The sequence below is a fragment of the Sorex araneus genome, chromosome X, assembly GCF_027595985.1.
Source record: "Sorex araneus isolate mSorAra2 chromosome X, mSorAra2.pri, whole genome shotgun sequence".
NCBI classification, from domain to species: Eukaryota; Metazoa; Chordata; class Mammalia; order Eulipotyphla; family Soricidae; genus Sorex; species Sorex araneus.
Window position 1 is genome coordinate 258,253,921 of NC_073313.1, and position 24,432 is coordinate 258,278,352.

Genomic DNA, 24,432 nt, shown 5'->3' on the forward strand with positions numbered 1-24,432 from the left:
GTGGCCTCCCACCAACTAGATGGTCAGATTTCTTCGTCAAATCCCTGAATGAATGATTTGAGGTTCTTCCTATTCCTGGAGCAAGCAGATATCATTGGCCTGCACTAGCATGCGACAGGGACAAATGGAGACGTTACTAGCACCCGCTCGAGCAAATTGAAGATCAATGGGACTACAAGTGAAGTGATACAAGTGATGTATAATAAAAACAACTAACATATATGCACATATTAATTGTTTTTAGGAAACCCTGGCAATGCTCAGAGGTTACTCTTGACTCTGTGCTCAGGATCATTCCTGTTGGTGTTTGGGGGACAATAGGGAAAACTGAAGATTAAAACCTGGTCAAGGTCCCATGCAAGCAAGTACCTTACCTGCTGTACTTGTACTCTCTCTGACTTCCAAGGATATACTACCTTCAAAATATTCTTTCACTAACAAGTGTAAATTTGAATTTTTTCTAATTAAACATTAGAAATTGAACATTTCAAAATAATTAAAATTTAGTAATCTATAAAATTTTTATAAGCATTTATGTATGGGACTTGAGAATTAGTATAGCAGGTAGGATGTTTGCCTAGCATGTGGCCACCCTGCGTTTTGATCCCTGGCATCCCATACAGTCCCCTGAACCCTGCCAGGGACAACCCCTGTGTGCAGAAGCAGGAGTAAGCCCTGAGCAGTAACAATAAGTCTCTCAATGAGAGACGTTACTGGTGCCCGCTCGAACAAATCGATGAGCAATGAGATGACAGTGACAGTGACAGTGTCTATTGGACTCCAGTCAGTAGACTGGAGCGATAGCACAGCAGGTAGGGCATTTGTCTTGCACACGGTAAACCCGGGTTCGATTCCTCCGTCCCTCTTGGAGAGCCTGGCAAGTTACTGAGAGTATCTGGCCCACACAGCAGAGCCTGACAAGCTACCTGTGGCATATTCGATATGCCAAAAACAGTAACAACAAGTCCCACAATGGAGACGTTACTGGTGCCCACTTGAGCAAATCGATGACAATGGGACAACAGTGCTACATGCCTATTGGACATGCTGTGTGCTATTACATATGTGAACCACCACTCAGGCGCCAGTCAACTTCTGATAAAATGTGAATTTCACTGTTAACATGGTTTCCACTTACATATAGGTTGATTATGTGAGGTTTACTTGATTTCTAATTTATTTATTTATTTGCTTTTTGGGTCACACCTGGCGATACCCAGGGGTGACTCCTAGCTCTGCACTCAGGAATTACTCCTGGTGGTTCTTCTGGGACTATATGGGATGCTGGGGATCAAACCTGGGTCAGTCACATGCGAGGCAAACACCCTACCCTTTGTACTATCACTTGGGCCCCTCAAAAATATTTTTAAAAAGCTATAATCGATTTGCTATGACTCTCTGATTCTCATTCCTTTTGCTATAGATGTTCTGGTCAGACTCACCTGGTGAATGTGAGTGAAGAGCGACAGCAGGTCTAGAATAGTCAGGCAAACCTCGGTAGCTATATTGGCCTCTGTGTCCACGTGGTGAACGATGTCTATTTCATTGGCGTTGTCTGTAATGCACAATGTAGAACCGACATCAGCATCTAAGACCGCTCTTTGTTCTCTTGTCACAAAAGTAGTTAGTAACCGCTGGTGTTTTGGTGAATAGCTTATTTAAAATATTTTTGTCTGTTCCAGTGCCTTCCTGGCCGAATCAAAACCAGCAGATTATCTTCAGTGGGTGTCACAGACCCAAAGCTTCAGACCTTCAGACCCTCCTTTGCTACATGGAAGCATTTTTCTCCATTGCCATGGAGGTGGGCCTTGGAGGGAGAGTTAACTCATGAAAGTTGAGCCTCATGAATGCTATTAGAATCTTCACAAAAAGAGAGAGAAGAGGATACCAAGAGGGCTCTTGGCGAAGGAGGAAGAGCCAGCACTAGACAACCAATGTACTGAGACATTTATTGTGGGTCTTTTTTTGGGCCACACTCCAACGTCCTCAAGGCTCTGCATTCAGAGATCACTCCTGGTGGGACTGGAGAGCCCTGGGTGGTGCTGAGGGGCCAACCCTGGTCCTCTCTGTTCAATGCAAGTGCCTCACCCATGGGACTATCACTCTGGTCCCTCCCTGGAACTTTGAACTTGAGCCTCCACATAGTGAGAACTGTGAGAAATATGCTTGTATTTAGATTTTGCAGACTATAGTATCTCATGGCAGCTCCTTGTGTGTACTCTTTGCATGCATGTCTTTTTTTCTTTTTTTAATTTTTTTTTTCTTTTTGGGTCACACCTGGCGATGCACAGGGATTACTCCTGGCTCTGAGCTCAGGAATTACTCCTGGTGGTGCTGCAGGACCATATGGGATGCTGGGAATGGAACTCGGGTTGGCCGCACGCAAGGCAAAGGCCCTACATGCTGTGCTAACACTCCAGCCCCTGCATGCATGTCTTATAGGGATTCCAGAACCAGGGCAGCCCGAAACCCTGCTGTTTCTTACTTCTTTTCTATTGTTTCAGACTTATTTTTAATGATCAACTGGATCAAATTTCATGCTCTCAGGAAAATAGACACAATAAAAGGCTTCAGTGGACAGCACACTTTAACAGCCTCTACAGAATGGGCCAGCACCCATCTCAAGGTTAGGGCAGATACCCTCAAAGAGCTGATGGTGATCACGTGTCCATAATAGCTGACACGGACATGAGACCAAGCACCGTGTCCCATTGTGTCCTTATTCACATGTGTATGATACTGGGTCATTGTCACATTTAATGCTCTTAGGACACAAACAACTTCATTTTCTCATGGAGCTGGTGATTATGAGGTTAGAGCCTAGTGAGAAAGGTTATTATAATGTCACAATTCCCGTTTGTTTCTAAGGAGGCTACACAGAACATGTTTATTGAGAGTTTTGTCCTTCCCGTTGCTTCCTCATAAACTATAACAAAATATAGCTTCACTATATTGGGTCAAGGGGCACCTTTCCTGCTGATATTTGGCCAGCCAAGTCAGACAGTCCTCGGTGTGGGGGCATACCAGGGCTATCTAAAGGTGGTAGGGTGTTCCAGGCCTGCACCTACTAAACCTGGCAGTTCTTTGGGGTCTCTAGAACTACATCCGTGTGTTGCTGGTGGACTTTGTGGTGTCAGAGTTTGAACTCAGGGCCTGCTACATACACTCCAGATTACTTTGCTAGACCCTCAATATAGGCTGTTAAATTTTCTTTCATTTTTGGCGGGGGCACATCTGGCAATTCTCAGGGCTTACTCATGGTTCTGCACTCAGAAATCACTGCTGGAGGGATTCGGGGGACTATATGGGGTGCTGGGGATCAAACCAAGTCAGTTTCATGGAAGGGAAGCACCCTATCCGCTGTATTATCTCTGTGGCCCCCTGGACACAGAATTAAAATATCCTCTTCCTCTTTCTCTAAGAAACATTCCAGAGGCTGCGGCAAACCCAAAAAAACAGCAGTTTCAGGGGATCGAGAACAGTCTGTACATTTCTGAAACATTAGAACAGATTTCAAACTTTACACATTTCCCTCCCCCTCCCCCCAAGAAAACCAATCGCTATATTGATTCTCTGACTTTCTGGTTTACTTACTGGTCATGGTATTGTCTAACATCTGTAAGAGTTTGGGATTCGAAAGTGCATTTTTGCCTCGAATTATAGGTAAAGTTTGCGACCTGTGATGTTTGTGTCCTTCTTGACTGGAGGTGGTGTGCATCCTGAAAATTCAATGAGAACAGTGGTTCAAGTTATGTGCGAATCCCCACTCACTTAAGTCTCTAGACTCAGTTAGAAATGGAACATTACAAATACTAATGATAGGAAATCGAGTGAAAGCGACTTTATACAAAGTACCTTTGCACTCTCTCTGCAGCTGAAACGGCTGGCACTGGTTTGATCCCTGGCACTACAGTTGGTCCCCTAAGCACCACTTGGGTCACTCCTGAGCACAGGGACATGAGTAAACCCTCGGCACCATGATATGTGACTCACCCCTACCTCTATGCCTCCTTGTTTCAGATAAATAAAGGGTTTCAGATAAATAAAAGAAGGGTAGTGGGTCCTACAAGATAATAGATACTGAAACTTTTTAATGAAGTCATGGGATTCCATGAGGATTCAATTCCTTGTCAGTTGATGAGAAAGGAACAGAGGCAGACATTAGAAGGTACGATACTGCACAGCCCAAAGGTATCCAGAAATCAAACTCTGCTCAAACTTTTCTCCCCCATATTTAGAAATTCCTTTTAACTCACTGTGTTTGTATCAGGCTCATAGGTACTGACATAGATCTAGCAGCAGGAGGGATCTGAGGGGGCTCTCACTACCTTCCCAGGGCAGTGACAGGAGCACCAGTGGAGTGGGGAGATCTGACTTTGTCTTAGTCAGGGCAGTCTGGGTCATGTCATAGCTCTAAGGGATAATGAGTTCCAGGCCGCATGGTTTGGAGCTATAAGAGCTGACTTAGTTCTCGGCATTGAGTCTATATTAGTCTAAATCTCCTGGAAGATAAGGCTGGGTTTCTAGGTAGAGAGGGGCAGAAGTGTCTAAGACCTGATCAGATAGGTTAGGAAGGAGGATGATTCTTAATCCTCCCCCAAACTGGAGCTAGAGTGTCTTCACATGGCGGTTAATATCATTAAATATGCACTGTCACTGTCATTGTCATCCCGTTGTTCATTGATTTGCTTGAGCGGGCACCAGTAACATCTCCATTGTGAGACTTGTTGTTACTGTTTTTGGCATATCGAATATGCCACGGGAGCTTGCCAGGCTCTGCCGTGTGGGCGGGATACTCTCGGTAGCTTGCCGGGCTCTCAGAGAGGGACAGAGGGATTGAACCCGGGTTGGCCGCATACAAGGCAAACGCCCTACCCGCTGTGTTATTGCTCCAGTCTATTGTGAACTACTTTATAAAAATAAAATAATTGCAGTATTAAGGATCAAGTCCTGGGCCTCATGCATGCAGGACATGAGCTTTACTACTGAGCTACTTCCTGGGTTGGGTTTTTGATTTTAATCAACTCACTTATTTTTTGCTGAGCTAGGGGTTGAATCCAGATCTCCTGCATTTTTTTTACTGAGCAACATTAAATATGACAAATGATTATTTATAATCCTCTATTCTAATGCCATTGAAAAACATGCTCTTCATATTTTTTTGTTTTAATTTAGTTTCTCACAAGGGGGAAGTTTCAAGGAATCTCCATGAGCAGAGAGGAAAAATTTATTTTATATTTTATCAACTATGGAACCACTCACATTTCTTTCTTAAACCTCTGCCTACAATAGAGTCATTTTCATCTTCCATATTACTATGATACCCTTGGGAAGAAGAAATCAAACTGCAAAAATATTTCAGCAAAGAACTTTAATTTACTATACCCAGAGGAATTTAAAGTAGAATTTTGTGGCAAATGTTTCCCGTAGGATAAGCTAATGAAAGATGATTCCAGGTCTTATGCGCAAGTTAAATCAGGGTAATAACTAGGAAGTCGGAAGTCAGCTGCAGAGTCATCTATGGTCATCATTAACTTTGGCCCCTTGGAAACAATTTACCTTTAAAACACTGATAAAATATTGCAATTACATGAAAAGGAGTGGGAGCTACAATTTCACATTTTACGTTGTCACAGGAGATGAGCAAACCTTTAAAGAAGCATTTACTGGAACAACATCTACCCTTTCAGGTTCCGTTAAATTAAGATCATCATTAATCTTCAGTCCGTACTTGGTTTTGTGTCCAAGGTGAACATAAATAAGGGATGGTCCTGGCCTCTACAAGCTAGTGGGGCAGACAGATATGCAACTAAACTTTAGCTAACAGTTCCTTAAAATTGGCATGTGAAGAAATCGTGTGTGTATACACAAAAATATGTACTCGTTTAAATATACAAACATGCATATGCATATCCTCATTTCATATACACACATTGTATCAATTCTATCTACACACATTGTGCTCAGAGATATAATTTAAACAATCAACCAAAGTTGTTATTACCATTGTGGCAAGAGGCCTGATGCTTGGCAGGAAGGATTTGATCCCTTGAGTGTTCCATTGTTCTGGGTGGATTGCACAAATTTAAAAGCAGCAGCAATTTTTCTGAAAGGAAAATTGGAGTTTTCACCACAGCCCAGAATTTTAACTTATGCAGAGCTAAAGACCGAGAAGTGACAGAGTAGTTACTGAGCAATGAAATGTTTCACTTGCTAAATGGAAATGACATTTTTGAAGTTAGGGTTCAATAAAGTGCTAGAGGCTGTTCTTGTCTTTCATGAGAAAAAAATGAAAACACAAATATATTTTTTTCTTTTGGTTTTCTAAGAGCATTCTCTTAAATAGATATCTTCCAAGTTATAACAATATAATGGTAGAAATTTTCATTCAGAAGATACATAAAATGTAGAAAAGTATTCTTTGGATTTTTCTAATTAGACAGATTTAATTAATCCTAGATCTATTACAGGTATAGGGAAATTGCCAAAACTCTATGCCTAATATGAGATCAACCTTATTGTATGCACTTGCATTTTGAGATTTCTAAAACGTATCCAAAAGTCTACACTGATTCATTAACATGTATCACCATTGTTTTAAAAAGCATACTACGCTACTGGAATTTAAAATTACCTTATTATATTGCGTTTTCCTAGGTATCTGAAATTTTGGAGACAAACACTAAAAAGGAAAAAAGTCACATAATTATTCATACTTTTTATTTACACAAATTATTCATTTTAGTACATTAAAATGACAGATTTAAAAATAGTCAACGCAGTATTATTTATAGGTAATTCATGAGAGGCATACTTAGAATAAAGGCTGATGTACTTAGCTATTTTGAAGATCTCAGAAAACAAATGTCAAACAGTGAACTTTAAAACTTACTCCAAAATGCTGAAAAAGTCAGATACTTCTGGACTGGGTGCCCTTTGCCAGTAGGTGATCAAAGTTTCTGAAAAGAAATACCATGTAATATGAGAGTCTTAAGTTTAAGGATCTTTACTTTTTTATTTTAAAATTTTGTTTTAGGGAGTTCTCTTTACCCTCCGAAATGGTTTTCATAATGTGAAGAAAGCACATAAGAAGACTCCTGGTTTCTGCTTGATCTAATTTGTCAAAACGAAGAGTTGAGCCTATCAAAGACAAGGGTCTTGGGATCTAGGAATCAAAGAACCAATAAGGATTGAGTTAGAGTAGGAAGTTCCTGATAGGCCATCTGCTCGGTACATTTGGGAGGGGACTCTTACCTTTTCACAGTTATCGGTCTTCTCACTGCTCTTCTCATTGGTACTTGGGTTGGAGTCAAGACTTGCTAATGATGCTCTGGACTCAGCATGGTTTACTGTAGAAATAGCTATTGATGAAAAGGCTGTAAACACAAGCCACAGCACACACATGGTAATGAGATGCATGGACGCACACACGAAAAAATGTTAAAACGATGAACCCAAAGGATCATTGAGGTCGTGGCGCTGTTCTGAGAAGTTGACACAATTGAGTCTGAGACTGACTTTACAGATGAGACACTATATTATTGTAAGGGTCATGTCAGTGTTAATGATTAGAAAAGTAAACACATGTATAAATAAAAATAATACGTATTTCTTTGATTTATTAAAAGGCCTTTAAAAGCAATTTTCACTTAAAATGCTTTATAAAATTTCATAAGAATATTTTTGATGAAAAGCTTACAAAATTTGACATTTCTGAGAAGTTAAGATGACATTTCTAAAGTCACTTTAAAAAATAATCTTGAAGTTCAAAGGCTATATTTTATTTTATTTTTTTTGGGGGGTCACACCCAGCGATGCTCAGGGGTTACTCCTGGCTTTGCACCCAGGAATTACTCCTGGCAGTGCTTGGGGGACCATATGGGATGCCGGGGATCGAACCCGGGTCAGCCGCGTGCAAGGCAAACGCCCTACCCGCTGTGCTATCGCTCTGGCCCCAGGCTATATTTTAAAGGACTATATTTTAAATTTATTTCACAAGAATATGTGGATTGTTTCCAAATGAAGCAATTTGATAACATCCAAGTGTATTGTCTTCAAGTCAGAGAAAAATAAAAATTAAGTGGAAGAGAAGGTTTCTGGATGGCATTCAAAGAAATATGTAAAAAAGAGTCTTCAGCTACATAAAGTAGTACACTTTGCCAAACAGATTAAGTGTAATGAATTATGGAGTGGGTAAAAAAGCACGATGATATACAATGTAAACAGGGATAAGAGTTAAACACAACCAGTTTGGGAGGGTCTTAAATACCTGCTATGGAATTTAAAACATCTTTAGAAAATGATGTATCCACTGAGTTTGCATGTTTCATAGTTGACTGGGTATGAAATCCTCCGTTGGTACTGAGGTCATCTCTAGAACCCTGCATTCAAAGATAGAAGAGGTAATGGATCTTATATTTCCACATTGCAAAACTACACCTGCCTTCATCACCACACCTTCAATTAGGTGATATTTGCTCTTTTATATTTCAGCCAAGATCTCATGCCAAGGGAGGGAGTGAAAAACGAACCCACTTAAAACTAGTTTTAGTCATCACTGGTTTCAGATTTTTTGCAATATAGTAGAATCTATCTTAGAAGTACAATGAAGGATTGGCATAGTTATTGATATATTCACACATATAGATAATAGATCACTATGATATGAAGATGTGTTAGTACTCATGTTCCTACTAAAAACCAGACTAAATAATGATTTGCTTCTGTTGCGTGTACTTTCTGGCATTGTGCTTGCATATCATTTGTTTTTGGTGCATAAGGGTTTGTTGTGGAGCCTTCACATACCTGTTTGATATGATTCTGGAAGTTTCTTAAGTGGCATCAAGGATTACAGACAGTAGAGCCGCCAAGATCACAATAGATGCATGTAGTGATTTTACACTTGCAAGGCAGGAACTCATAGCCACTAAACTATACCCCCCAAACCTCTAAAAATTAGATCTTTTTTTACTACCTACAGCATACTAGCTTTTATTGTAAATATTTTCTATTATTTAATTTAATCCTTACAAAACTTCCATAATGAAGGTGTTGCTCTCATTTTATAAATAATAAAATGGATTATTAAAGGGGTTGAATAACTTTTGGGGGGCATATTTTTGGGCCATATCAAGTGGTGGTTAGGGCTCACTCCTAACTACCTGGCTTTGTGCTCTCAGGGATCACTTCTGGCAGGCTCAGAGGACTATATAAGGTCCTGGGGGTTGAACCTGGCTGCATGCAAGGTAAGCGTACCTGATGTACCATTTCTCTGACCCAAGAAGTTAAATAATTTTTCTAACATCAACATAAATCTTAGATAATGCATTGAACAGAGCTCTTCCAAAGCTTTCCTTCCCCAAACAAAACAAAACCAAAGGCACAAAGGTAACGCTCCTATTTTTTATACCAGAGCTTCTCCACGGGGGGCCATAAGACCAGCAGGGTATTCCAAAGGGAAAACAAGTAAAACTAGCATAAATAGTGGTTTGTGGCAGGGCAATAAACTGTCAACCAGTAGGATAGACTGGGGACACAGGAAAGAACAAGATCAGACAGGGAAAAGGTTAGGAAAAGGGGTTCAAAAAAATCTGTCCTTAATGGTAATATTTTACAGTTATTAATTCATATAAATGTTGATACATCTGGGACTATGAACAGTACCATTAAACCTGGGGGATTTGGGAGTAATTATGTGGTCTCAGTGGAGGAAGCACAAGCAATGGTATCCCCCTGGGCTAAGACTGTGACTTCTACTATCTTGTGACAATAAAACAAATGCACACCGGTAGTAGGAAGGGTGTACACTGATGATGGGGCGATGAGTGCAACAGAGGAGGAACTGGTATAAGGTCCGTTGAATGATGCTCCACAGAATAGAGGGAAACTTCACGGATAATCCAGAATAAATGACACTGATGAGAATGTCTTAAAATCACCATCATGACTGTCATCCCATTGTTCATCCATTTGCTTGAGTGGGCACCAGTAAAGACTCCATTCGTCCTAGCCCTGAGATTTTAGCAGCCTCCCCTTACTCGTCCTTCCAAACAGCGCCATATTGGAGGCTATTTCAGGGTCAGGGGAATGAGACCCATTATTGCTACTGTATTTGGCATATCAAATATGCCACAAGGAGCTTGCCAGGCTCTGCCGTGCATTATTATTATTCTTTTTTAAAAATACCTACCGAAAAGTTCTAGCAAAAACTGCTTAACCCCTCATAGTTAGATAACGTCAGTATCCAGGTCAAATATATTCTTAAAAGGGCAAACTCTTTATTAAAATGGACTTCCGTGGGACTGGGGAGATAGCTCCAAGGATCAAAGCATGTGCCTTGCATGCCTGATGGTCCAGGTGGAATCCCGGCCCTACAAGAAATTCCTGAGGACCACTAGTGCAGCCCTGGGAGCCCCCAAGTACTACAGGATTTGATGGGTCTTCTTCTGAGTCCAAGCAACAACCCATTGCTGTGCCCAGAAACATAACCATGAGGCCATGAAGTGTCAGCCTCCACCCTCAGGCCCTCTGAGTATACTTTTTGAGTTGCTCCAAATATTAGAAAATAGAATCTGAGGGGCTGGAGCAATAGTCCAATGGGCTGGGAGGTTGCCTTGCTTGTAGCTGATGTGAGTTTGATCTCCTGCATCCCATCTGGTCTCCTGAGCACCACCAGGAGTAACCCCTGAGCATCACCACTGGGTCTGACCAAAAGAAAAAGAAAGAATCTGCGATAGTATGAAACTTACTTGGTTAGATGTATTGACAGTGAAAGGATACAGGTCCTTCAGGTAAATTCTTGGCATGTTGTCCAGAAGCATGCCATAGAGAGGCATGTAGAGACTTGCTATCTGCGCCTGCTTTCCCTAGGTGACAGGAAGCCAGAGAAATGATTCACATAAAAATCAATAAGCTCATAGGTTTGAGATGCATTTAATGCAGCGAACCATTAAATGGTGTTTAGGGAAGGGAGAAAGGAAGGTCACTTACTGGTTCTTTGTATCGATCATCAAATGAATGCTTTGCCATTAAATTTTTTAGAACAGCTAAAGCTAAGTGTCTTATGTCTTGGTCTTCCTGCAGTGCAAAGCCAACTTCTCGGAGCAGGATTCCAATTAAGAAATGCTTGCGACAAAATTCATTCGTGACCGAATATTCTGGCATATCTTTGTGAAGAGAGCAAAGGGACCACCATGTCATTGAAAAACAAGTAATCAGTTTATACTCAAAACCAATTTATCCTTTTTTTTTGTAATTTTTTTGGAGGGGCTACACCTGGCAATATTCAGGGGCTACTCCTGACTCGAAATGCTTTAGCATAGCAGGTAGGGCATTTGCCTTGCACATGGCCAACCTGGGTTTGATTCTTCTGCCCCTCTCAGAGAACCCAGCAAGCTACCTAGAGTATCTTTCCCGCACAGCAGAGCCTGGCAAGCTCCCCGTGGCGGATTCAATATGCCAAAAACAGTAATAAGTCTCACAATGGAGATGTTACTGGTGCCTGCTTGAGCAAAGCGATGAGCAACGAGATGATAGTGACAGTGACTCCTGACTTTGTGCTCAGGAATCACTCCTGGCAGTGCTCTAGGGACTATATGGTTGGCTGTGTGCAAGGTACATGCCCTACCTGCTGTACTATCACTCCAGCCCCAGATTTATCAATTCTTTCCACTCCTGGGAAGAAAAAAGTAATGTAGTCACCCTACACAGATGAGAAATGCAATAGAGAAGCTCTCAGTAGGATAGGGAAGTTCTATATAGACTGAAACAGACAAGATCCCAAGTCACATGTTTAAATCTGTAGTATTCTACGAGTTCAGAGAAGAAAGATATCTGTCTGGCAGAATCATGAGATGAGACTGGAAGGAAGATGTTGAGACAGGCCTTCAAGTTCACTTGGAGGGACAGAGAATTGTGGGAGCCAAAGGGCAACAAATGGTGGACAGGAGGCTAAGGGCTCACTCTTTTAGTATGGGCCATAGAGATAGGGAGACTGTGGTCACTCCCGGCAAGGCTTGGTAGCAATACACAGTAGTGCTCAGTAGACCTTGCACTGCCAAGGATGGAATTCAGGGTCTTTCACATGCTAGGTACGTGTGCCACCACTATCGCCCTGGTTCTATACAGTACGATTTCTGATGGCACAGAATTATGAGTTTAGGGATTCCAGGAACATAAATCTGAAGGTAGGCAGTAAATACAGGAGTGACAAACATGGAAACCTTTAAAAGTTTAGAGCTAGATCTCGGGGAAACTAAAGAACAAATTGTTTGGCTGGAGTTGGTCACCGTTTGTCCTACTGCCATTTGTACTTCTTGCAGAAATTCATTTGCCTTTCTATGTCTTTGAGATCAGTGGCCCAATCAGAGATTAATGGCATTGAGAAAAGTGGCTCAATCAGAACTGTACTTCATCGGTTTATTAATAAGTGGAAGAGTGTAGATGAGAGGAATGGGGCGAGGGGTATGACACCACACGGAGGCTGTGGGAACAGGGAAGGGAGAGAAGTTGGAGCTAACTGGGCCTGGGGTAGGAGGAAACAATCAAGGGAAATCAAAGCACTGTAGTACTGTGTCCCATTGTTCATCGACTTGCTTGAGTGGGCACCAGTAAAGCCTCCATTGTGAGATTTGTTGTTACTGTTTTTGGTATATTGAATACGCCACAGGTAGCTTGCCAGGCTCTGCCGTGCAGGTGGGATACTCTCAGTAGCTTGCTGGGCTCTCCGAGAAGGATGGAGGAATCGAACTCGGGTTGGCCGCATGCAAGGCAAATGCCCTACTCGCTGTGCTACTGCTCCAGTCCCCAAAGGGAAATCAAAGCAGGGAACAAATGGGCTGAAGGGGATGTAGGAGCAAGGAGGGAGGAAAACCAAAACCAAAAACAAACAAACAAAAAAAACCAAAAAACAAAAGGGGACTGAGAATATTTGAAGTTGGTATTTGTAGAAAAAGTTAGAATTTCTAGTGACGACATATGTTTTCCAGATTGTCTAACATGCTCCCTGAGTGTAATTGGTACTAAGAGGAAGATGCCTACTTATAGAAACAGGATCATGTGCCAATACTGGTCTCCACACTTTGCATGTACGAGCTCACTGAATCCTCATCTAACTGCATTGCAGCTATGGTTTGTACATGAGCAACTATATATTTTTGTTCACAACAGGTGCCAATAAAACATTTTTAACATTTCAGGGCACAAAGATGAATTTCCTCACGTTTGAGTTACCAGAGTTTTTCACAAGTATTTAATAGAATGCTAGTTATATAGAGCCAGCATGTTAGTCTATGTATCTTGAAGTTTTATTCATTTACTGAAGAAATTTTGGATGCTTTGGGATATTAAAAATATTTTAAAGTTCTAGAGATAAATAGGACAGATTTCAAGTAGGGGGAAGTCACATAATTATTGGTAAAAAGAGTAAAGTTCAATAAACTTTTGAGGTGTATATAAAATCTGAGCACTAAAATTTGAACATTGAAACTATATAGTTATTGCATACATAAATATTGTTAGATTATGATGTAGCTGTCGATGCTTATATAATATAATGTAAAATTTGATGGTTTACCTGATGCATGTAACTCCTGAGTTGATTCTGAAGGTGTCAAAGGATCTGGATTTAATATAAAAGAAAGTTCAGATATATGCCCATTGATATACAAATTATATTTGCAAACATAATTATGTGTCATTTATGCTGAAAAATTAAGATGCATTGTTATAAAATGTTAATCTCTTCCATAAAGTTTTAGTTTTGAGACAAATATATAAAGGGAGTTATTTTCTTTTTTCTTCTTCTCTTCACTTAGGACCCATTTCCCATCAGGAATAGATCACAATGAGACATACATTTTACTGCTCATGGTTATCAGGTCTGCAGAAAACATATCAGGTCCTGGAGATACAAATAACTGGAATAAATAATATAACAAATGGAATCAAATGGACAAAAAAGGATTATTTTTCTCCAGAATTTTTAAGCAGTGTGTCAATAATAACATGGGTCTCATTTAGAAAATAAAACCCAATACAAAACAAAAGGCCAAAAATGTAATTGTATCTAAAATGTAATTTCTATCCCTTTCTCTGTGAAGACTGGGATAAAGCCTATAGCTAATATTTACGTTTAAAGTGACAAAAACTTTATAGGTGTGATAATATACATTCTCTTTTTTCCCATCAAAAATACTGGAGTAGGCTAAACTACATCTGAAGAGGCTCTTGATCTTTCTGGTTTTGCTTTCCATGAACATCAAACTGCACCTTGAGAATCCTAGAACCATATTCCATACCATATGCCAAAGACTTGCTTTGAATTTTGATTTAATTACTGGAGTCCACGCAATGACGTCAGGCAAAACCAAGACAGAAAATGGGAAAACAAGCAAACGAAAGGTCAAACGTATAGGTCTTCCTTATAGGAACTAAAGAGATATCTGGGAATAATTACCTGGAATATATGCTGATCTTATGGGAAGACACAGAGGAATAAAATGTTCATGTTGACATACTTCTTGGAGAAAATCAAATTTGTACTGGCATAAGGTCTGAAAAGAAGCAAGCTAGATGACTTATTTTTTATCAAATAAAGTGAATTAAGATTAAGATAAAAAGTCTGCACTTGAATCTGATACCATAACTTTAAAAAAGGCATTTTTGTGTGACCAGTAGGTAAATGTCCAGTTTGAAGGATTTTTTTCTCCCCTGTAGTTGCAAATAAAGGTCAGTCAGTCTCCTGATCATTGGGGATTTGTCAAGACCTGAAAAAATGATCTCATTTGTAGCTTACATTGATATTATGATATTATGGGAGATATACCCCGAGTCCTATTTTTACCTTTATAAGCTTCTATCATAACATTCTTACTAATAACAGGCTTATTCTCCACATGTGTAGATCTCCGAAACCATAGTAAGTCATGGAACAGGTCTGTTCTATCAACTTTCATGATCCAAGGATCAAAGAAAGACAAAGTTGTAGGTTAATTAAAAATTCAAGTGAACTTCCCTTGGTATATTATTTGTTCTCAGGGCATATTGTTGAATCTATCTCTTTTCTACTCTTGCAAAAAGGTCTATCTTTTCAATAACTGAAGTAGGACAGTGATTAAATAGTCAGGGCATGGTCTAAGTCAAACAAGTGTGTTAAAAAACAACCCCAAACTTGGAATGATTAGCATATACATGTTTTATTTTCATTGTCATGCGGCTGAAATAACATTTTAAGATTCATATTGTGTTCATTATATTTTGTAGCATCAGCTAATAAAATAAAAATATACTTCTTTTGCCCAGACATTTTAGAATGATATGGTGTGGCAACCTCAGTCAGTAATTTTAAAGACTGCCACTTAGAAGAATAATGTTTGACTTCATCCTTTGTACTGCAAAGTCAAGAGGAACATAATTAGATTAGATGTTAATAACTCTTCATTGAGAGTATTTTGTGTGATCTTTAAGTACATGTTAAAATTAGGCCTACTTGCATTACATCTAATTGAATATTCTTCAAATTTAATGCATGGCTAGTATACTTACAAAGAATATTCATTCAAAAATATTTAGAGATAATTTAATTATCAAAATCAAATGATATGCAATCATGTAACTTTCCTGTTCAAAAATACCTAGACTCCTAAGCATGACATGAAGGGATATATATAAGAAAACTGATTTTAATTTTGGCATCGTTACTCATTACTTTTTCTCAATGCCTCCATCATTTCTCTTTAGGACTTCATTCTCCCCAGTGTGTCAAGGTTAATGGGGCACTATTAATTCAGGTGTCCTGTCTTTTTTCTTTAAGAGATACGCATGCAATTCAAAGCAAATTGGTCACATGCTTCCTCTCTGGAGTGTAAATCTTAATCAGCAAGTGAAGAGGGAGGAAAAGGTTTGAACTGATTCACTAAAGCATTAGCAGAGCTGGCCAAAGGCTTCTCCTTCGCTATCAGTTTCATTGCTTGATTCCAACTCTTTCTTGCATCTAGATTTCTAGCTCTTTTACTAATTGTTTTATTTATTTATTTTTATTTTATTGAATCACCATGTGGAAAGTTACAAAGTTCTCAGGCTTATGTCTCAGTTATACAATATTCAAACACCCATCCCTTCACCAGTGCCCATATTCCACCACCAAAAACCCCAGTATACCTCCCGCCCCCACCCCCCACCCCCAACTGCCTAACTGATGAATTTCACTTCATTTTCTCTTTACCTTGATTACAATCCATATTTCAACACAAAATTCACTATTGTTGTTGGAGTTTCCCCCCAAGAAAGACAGCCCTACTACCAAGGAAGCATTTGATAGTTTTCCATTGCTTAGAATGAAGAGATATGTAGTCCCACTCCTCCAAGTACATAACTCTTTTTTTTCCTTTTCCTTTTTTATTTTTCTTCTCATCCCCCTTCCCGCGCCTCATAATATGGTGAATGCCATGCCGCATTTCTCCCCGAAAATGGGAAACAACCAGGAAAGAGGGATATTTCCTCTTCTTGGCCGGCGTGGGGCTATGGCTTAGTTCACAGTCTAGAGAAATGGCTGCTACTTTGATTACCTTCAATATTTCAACAGAAAACTCACTGTTTTTGTTTGGAGTTTCCTCCCAAAGTCAGACCTCTTATAAGGGAACCATTTCACATTGCTGACAATTAAGAAATGTTAAGTTGCGGCCATGCAGTTTTGGAATTCTTTATAAAATCCAGGGAAAATTCTGCCAGAAATTGCATAGCCCAGCTCACAGTCCCAGTCCCAGTGCATTGCTGTAAGAAGCCGCCTTGGGTGCCAAAATGGGTTAGAAGACCTCTGGAATCAAAGTCTTTAGGAGCAGAGGGTCCCTAATTGGTTTTTTTTTTTTTTATTTCCAACATCCTGACAATAAATCCTATTTTGTTCAAACTGGTGTGAATGTCTGTTACTTGAAACTCAAGTTTTTTTTTTCTTCAAGTGGCAAGAAATCCTGAAGGACAGAACTTTCATGATGCGGCTGTTTCTGATCTTCCTCTGTCAGCACACGCCACATTCTCTATCGTTCAGTGGCTCTCAGGTTGAAGAGAGCACTCGAATAACCTGAATATCTCTCATTGCTATTTTTTGTTCTTGGATGGCACTCAGTGCTCAGGGGTTACTACTAGCTCTCTACTAAGAGATCATCACTCTTGGTGCTGCTGGGAGACCTACCATATGTGGTGCTGGGGACTGAACCCTGGCCGGACCACTGTACTGTCTTTGGTCCCTTCCCAGGAAATCTTAACACATTGGAGATGTCTAGGTCCCATCTGCAATGGCTCAGCTTGGAGCTGGCATTACTGCACCTATCTGGGAGCTCCCATGGACCAAACAGTGCTCTTTAGGGAGCACTGTTCTCTGCTTATTTCCCAGCACACACTTCCTTTTCGGGCAGGGAATCATCGTCCATGGAAGTGGGGCTGTCAGTTTGGATACAAAGATGGGCTGACCAAACCCCAAACCGTCGGACATCCAGAACTGCTCCTTTCCCGCATTCGCAGGGAAATAAACATGAAACGAAAACACTCTACTCCAACCATCATTGATTTGGTGATCCCTTCTCAATTCCAGCTGCCTTCTCTCCCAGCTCATGAGGCAGGCTTTCAACTATGGGGGAATATTTCTGGCCCTTGTGTCTACTGTCCTTTGGTGTCAGTCTCATATTATGTTATTTTATATTCCGCAAATGAGCAGAGAGTATGGGGGAAATTGTCTACCATAGAGGCGGGAGAAGGGTTGGAAAGGGGAGGGTACTGGAGACATTGGTGGTGGAGAATGTGCACTGGTGGAGGGATGGTGTTCAGTCGTAACATGACTGAAACTCAAATATGAAAGTTTTGTGACTGCATCTCACAGTGATTCACTTAAAAAAATAAATAAAAATAAAAATAAAACACTTTACTCCTCCCCTTTGTCTCCTACCCACAGGGCCCTTAGGAGACTTATTCAGTGGGTTGGTCAGTTTAGAGGCTCACTGACACGGAAGTAACTTTTGGATACAGAGAAAGGGAAGGTTAATGTTTTAGGCAGACATCAACAGATACAACTTTATTGAGATAAAAATGTCCTTGCTTTCTAAACAAGAGAGCTGGCGATGTGCATCCGGCGCTTACCTTGAGATCACCAGAAGAGAACATGCTGATGTAGCTGTTGACCATCTTAAACACAACGCCCCGGTCCATGAAAGTAAAGCAGCGCTAAAAGATAAAATGCTAAATTCAAATATTTACAAAAATGGAGGATATAGGATACTGAACTATCTTAGCAAAGACGATTAAGTACTTTGAACTTAAATATGTTAAATAAAGATGTGGAAAGTAAATACCTTGAAATCACACTTAACTATTTTGTGTTAGTTCCCTCCCCCCAAAAAAAACCATTAAAATATGTTTAAGCATTTATTTATATACAGTTACTAACCTCAGTACTGGATAGAGTATACACACCAGAAATAGCAAGCAATACTTATTACATCTTCTAAAACATCACCTGGCATTTCCCTGTAGAATTATAGTCCCTTTCTTTTTATGGAGAAATTTTTCTTTTATTTGATGATTTCTTTAACCCCTTAGTTTTACTATTATTTTATGTCTAAAATTTACATTATATATATATTACTATTTCCTTCCTAATTCTATACTATAGTTCCTTGGGTGGAGATTCTTTGCTATATATACAATATAGAGTAAAAACAGGAATGGTATAGACTGTCACTGGTCAATTTCTACACGGTCAATTATTCCCATCAAGGCAACTTGTATTTAAAAAGTGAAGGTCATTCTAGAGATTTCTATTATTGAGCTGTCTTCCTAAGTCTGTTGTCAAACTCTCTTCACTGTAATGGGAGTCTTGCGTTTGAAGGAAACGGGCAAGTGTTCCAAGCTGGCACAATACCTGATCTCTCTCCAAGAGAGCAGTGCCAACAGTAACCAGAGTCCAGTGACTTCTCTAGAAGGGTGTGCTTTTGGAAGCAGGGACAATATTCACTAGTGCAGTCCCTTGGCAAGACATGAGAACACATTGCTATCTAGAGGCTATTACTGTGTATACATTCATTCCATCCTTCCTCATGTATGTGGGCACACATACATAATACCTTAGAAGCTGGAGAGATAGTTCAATGGATCGGGCACTTGCCTTGCATGCAGTCAACCAGGGTTTAATCCTTGGTACCCCATAGAGTCCCCAGAGACTGCCAGGTGTGATCCCTGAATGTAAACCTGAGCACCAGAAGGTGTGATGCCCAAACAAAGCAAAGCAAAGAAATAAAAAAGAAAAATTCTCCTTAGGGGAACCACTTGGTATAAAGTGTTTCTTGTTCCAAGAGTTCAAGATGATCCATGCCCATGTTTTTCCCTTTCTTGGATCTTTCCTCATTTTCACTTAGGAATCTCTTCTTAAAAAAAGAGTGGCCACAGTTTCTGTTTTTTTTTTTTTTTTCTTTTTGGGTCACAGCCAGCAATGCTCAGGGATTACTCCTGGCTTTGCACTCAGGAATTAGTCCTGGCAGTGCTTGGGGGACCATATGGGATGTCGGGGATCGAACCCGGGTCGGCCGCGTGCAAGGCAAACGCCCTACCCACTGTGCTATCGCTCCAGCCCGGCCACAGTTTCTTTTTTTTTTTTTCCCCCACCCCCCACCTTTTTAAAATTTTTTTTTTTCTGGCCACAGTTTCTTGCTGTAGGAAGTTCATGAGTGGAAAGACTCCCACTGAAATACACTGGAGAGCAAACAAGAACTCTCTTTTCTAATAAATTTTACTTTTTTTTTTTGTCACTGATAATTTGCCTTTTTTGTCCCTGCTTTCCATTCTTTGTTTTCTTGAGCATTTTTCATGTACCTATACACCACACTCCCTCAAATATATTTTTCATTTTCAATATAAATTAACTTTTCTCAGTAACTAAGTCTCCACTCAGTAAAAAGCAGGTGGTCCTGCAATTTAAAGAATCCTGCAATTTAGAGGAAAAAAAAAGTAGTGAGAAGACACAGACATCACAGACATAAAAGATGTTCAGTTATAAAGTGGGGAGGGAGGAAAAAGAGGAAAGAGTCTTTTGCATATTGTTTGAGTTCTCAGTAGGGGTGGAAAACACCTCCAGGCTTCCCAGCTTGGAGAGGAAGCCTCCATGGGTTTTATTCTAAATGTCCCCATTAGGGAGTTCTTTCCCTAAACATCCTCTGTTGTCTTTTTCTGAGGCAAAAATGTAAGTTAATTATGTATTAACCTACAGATAGAGAGAGAAGAAAAATCAGGGAAATGTACATGGTTTTTGATCCAATTGTTACAAAAAATTACTTCCTCATGACATTGAAGTAAAAGAAGGCATATTCTAGCCAGATCCTTTATTTTTTCCCCCTAGTTTAGTGTCCTTATTTATTTAAATTTTATTTAGGGTTTTTTTTTTTTTTTGGCTTTTTGGGTCACACCCAGCGATGCTCAGGGCTGACTCCTGGCTCTGCACTCAGGAATCACTCCTGGTGGTGCTCTGGGGACCATATTGGATGCTGGGAATCAAACCCAGGTCAGCCGTGTGCAAGGCAAACGCCCTACACGCTGAACTATTGCTCCAGCCCCTAAATTTTACTTAGTTTTATAGAATCACTGTGAGATGCAGTTACAAAGCCGCTCATGGTTGTGTTTCAGTTATTCAATACTCCAACACCCATCCCACCACCAGTGTAATTTGCCAAAACGATTGTCTCCAGTTTCCCTCCCATGGGCACCCCCCTCCACTTCACCCCCACCCCAGCCTGCCTCCAGTCCACACGAGATATAGATACACAGGTATCTTTGTTCTCAGGGAAAAACATGGGAACAATGATGGTGCCACACTCTATTTCAGGTGCTAAATTCAAATGATGATGATGAACTCGTAGGAACTGATCTCTAATGTAATATTAATGACTAAGAGAGGTAAAAGTCATTTGAAGCAACAACAGAAGTATTGTTAGATTTCTGAGAATGTAACACCAGTGGGAGGAAGCAATGTAGGGCATAGAAAGTTGGGCAAAGGATTATCAATTCGCAGGCATTGTGCCAACTGACTAGGTTTTATTTTACTTGAATAAATTAGTTTACTTCCCCTTTAACTTTTTCCTCTCCTAGTTCATATGATTCATCTAATAAATTTCACAGAGTATATTAAAAATTTTCCTATGATAAACTACTACTAGTAAAGCTCAATTTGAAAACAGTGTTATGTGATGAACTTTCAAAATGCGCCATATACTAAACCAGTATCTTTCCCTATAAACTTAATATTTAAATATTTCTTTCAAGGAAAAATATATTTATTACCATATGCACAGAGAATTTAAGCCAAGAAGGGTAGATGGAGGTCTTTTTAAGAGACTTTCTAATTCATTATATATTAAATTTTTTCAATATGGGGAAGAATATAATATTTCTTTGAACATATTTTGATTAAAAATTGGGCAATATGGGGATGGAGCGATAGCACAGCGAGTAGGGTGTTTGCCTTGCACGTGGCTGACCCGGGTTCAATTCCCAGCATCCCATAAGGTCCCCTGAGCACCGCCAGGAGTGATTCTTGAGTGCATGAGCCGGGAGTAACCCCTGTGCATTGTCAGGTGTGACCCAAAAAGAAAAAAAAAATTGGGCAATATACAATTGGGCAATCTCCTCTCACTTCCTCTGTATTAAATGCTTCAAATAAATTACTAGCAGAGTAATAAATATAGCAGACAGGAATAAATTGGTCCTAATTAATTAATTAATTGGTATTAATGCAAGCCTAGCCTCAGGCATGAATGAAGTCCCACAGAACCCAGATAATGGGGAACTTTGTGACCTTGGACTCTGGCCTCAATGGGACCTGGAAGCAGAGATCCTCTGCCTGCTATCCCCCCAATCTCTGGTGACCCAGGGATCACACCCATAAACCACACCCTGCCACACCCTGTCGGCACCAGATAATCTCATTGGCCACCCTCCAGATCTCAATGGCCGCTCCTCCAAGACAGGAGTATAAATTATGCCCCCAGAGCCATGCCACGGGACCTCACGCCAGTCTGTTTTCACTCCGAGCACCCCAGAGGGGGGTGGGTGAGAACCCTCTCACCACAAGGGACCCAGAAGTATATATATACACACCTTGGGGTGAGAGAACCTGGCAAACTACCAAGAGTATCCTGCCCTCACAGCAGAGCCTGGCAAGCTACCCATGGCTTATTCGATATGCCAAAAACAGTAACGATAGGTCTCATTCCCCTGACCCTGAAAGAGCCTCCAATCATTGGGAAAGAAGAGTAAGGAGAGACTGCTAAAATCTCAGGGCTTGGAGGAATAGAGACGTTACTGTCACCTGCTCAAGTAAATCGACGAATGAGGGGATGACAGTGATACAGTGATACAGTGAATGAAAGCAATATTTTGTCCTTTACCTTCTATTCCTCTTAATCCTGACTAGCTCTCTCCATTTTTGGAAACAAGAAACTCAAGAATTAGAGATAAACAGTGAATACAAAAATAGATTCAAATAGAGTGATGATTTGGAAAAATGTTTAATACATTATAAAAGAATCAGGATAAATTAAAAACATATCAAAGATAACTAAAACAAATATTACATCACTCCCCAAAATCTCTTAACTGTGTGCTACTTGTATTTATTTATAAATTCTCACATCTATGTAGTGTGATCTGGTGTTACCATGAAGTAACAAGAAAAGCAGCTTCATCTAAACTACAGTGTAGGACAAAAGAAGGAAGAGAGGAAAATGGTGTCTTCCTACTTGACTGAATAATCAATTAAATCATAAACCATGATTCTATGTTAGTTTTTGTTTATTTTTGTATCTTCCTTCAATATATATACATATATATTGATTTCTGAAACATGTACATATTTACTTGAAATATATATATTATTAAGTAGTTTTCCAAGAGCTTTGTTACTAGTTCCTTTGAAATAATTAGTGCACAGTATTTTTATCATCTAAAAAAAAGAGTCTGGAACAAACATAACAAAAACGATAAATTTCTAAAAGTTTCCTAAAGTGGTTATTTGACCTCTAGGTGTATATATATATATTTATATTGATTTTTGAAAATACATGTACATATGCTGGAAATATACATTAAGTAGTTGTTCAAGAGCTTCACTGATAATTCCTTTGTGTAATTAGGGCACAATATTTTTATCATCTAAAAAGAATGATTCTTGGGGCTGGAGCGCTAGTACAGCGGGTAGGGTGTTTGCTCTGCACGCGGCCGACCCAGGTTCGATTTCCAGCATCCTATTTGGTCCCCTGAGCACCGCCAGGGGTAATTCCTGAGTGCAGATCCAGGAGTAACCCCTGTGCTTCGCCGGGTGTGACCCAAAAAGCAAAATAAATAAATAAATAAAATACAAAGATTCTAGAAGAAATATAACAAAAATGCAAAATTTCCAAAAGTTTCCTAAAGTGGCTATTTGACGTCACTATTAGAACTACAGCCAATCCACAACATCACTTAAGGGATGAAATGCCTAAGAGAATAATATTGCCACAGTACACATCCTTCTTTAAAAATTTTATTTTTATCTTTTAAAATATTTAGAAGTACAATGATTTGACTCTACTCAAATAGATACTTTTATGTGACCTTTGTTTTGAGAGACTCCAAACTGGAAAAAAATTAAGAAGTGTTTCAAGCTGGGAAGTTGTGCAGATAAAAGTGTTCATCTAAGAGTGCTATCATACAGGAAGGCGGGGATCGATGGGCATTTGGAACATCTCACATCTGCTCTCAAGAGGGGCTTGCCCGGAACTGCGACCTTTTTAAAAATTGAAGCCCCAGGATTTACAATACTGTTAATGATAGAGTTTCATGAGGACAGCGTGCACACTTCCCTCCGTCTCAGTCTCAGAGTCCTCTCCCGCTCCCTCCCCCCTCCCCTCTCCCCACCCCCTCACCCCACACACACTCTTGGTAAGGCCAGGACTGTAAACCAGTTTTCAGGTTTCACGATCTTTGACCATTTATTTGTCCCATGTTGTGTCTCTTTATATCACTCATGAGAGAGATTAATCTGTGATTTTTTTTTCTTTTTGGGTCACACCGGGGATGCACAGGGGTTACTCCTGGCTCTGCACTCAGGAACCACCCCTGGTGGTGCACAGAGGATCATATGGGATGCTGGGAATCGAGCCAGGGTCTGCCTTGTACAAGACAAACACCCTACCCATTGTGCTATTGCTCCAGCCCCTTAATCTGTGATTTTGCACCAAACTATACCTTAAGAAATCTGGCGACACTGTGGTTGGCCCTCTTTGTTTCTTCAAGTGCGTCTTTGTATTTCCAAATCACGTGGTCGGACAGAACCATTACAAGATTGTCCAGTTCGTTTTGGTAAGACTCTGGAAATCTTTGAGCCCTAGAAAGCTAAAGAAAGAAAGAATGGATTAT

At 40.1% G+C, this 24,432-nt stretch overlaps 1 protein-coding gene across 9 annotated transcripts in view; it reads right to left on the reverse strand.

The window, feature by feature from the left end:
- DOCK10 (dedicator of cytokinesis 10) overlaps nt 1–24,432 on the reverse strand; it is a 314,615-nt gene that overhangs the window by 33,303 nt on the left and 256,880 nt on the right. For 8 of the 9 annotated variants that reach the window (XM_055120250.1, XM_055120249.1, XM_004610790.2 and 5 more), the window contains exons 28-41: nt 24,262–24,408; nt 18,130–18,213; nt 14,456–14,552; nt 13,574–13,618; nt 10,990–11,165; nt 10,749–10,865; nt 8,270–8,381; nt 7,255–7,376; nt 7,051–7,165; nt 6,893–6,959; nt 6,635–6,682; nt 6,005–6,106; nt 3,595–3,719; nt 1,443–1,555 (exon numbers count right to left, since the gene is read on the reverse strand). In XM_055120250.1, coding sequence (XP_054976225.1) covers nt 1,443–1,555; nt 3,595–3,719; nt 6,005–6,106; nt 6,635–6,682; nt 6,893–6,959; nt 7,051–7,165; nt 7,255–7,376; nt 8,270–8,381; nt 10,749–10,865; nt 10,990–11,165; nt 13,574–13,618; nt 14,456–14,552; nt 18,130–18,213; nt 24,262–24,408 — 1,470 coding nt within the window. The remainder of the gene's footprint in view (nt 1–1,442; nt 1,556–3,594; nt 3,720–6,004; nt 6,107–6,634; nt 6,683–6,892; nt 6,960–7,050; nt 7,166–7,254; nt 7,377–8,269; nt 8,382–10,748; nt 10,866–10,989; nt 11,166–13,573; nt 13,619–14,455; nt 14,553–18,129; nt 18,214–24,261; nt 24,409–24,432) is intronic. The other variant, XM_055120248.1, reaches the window with a different exon arrangement.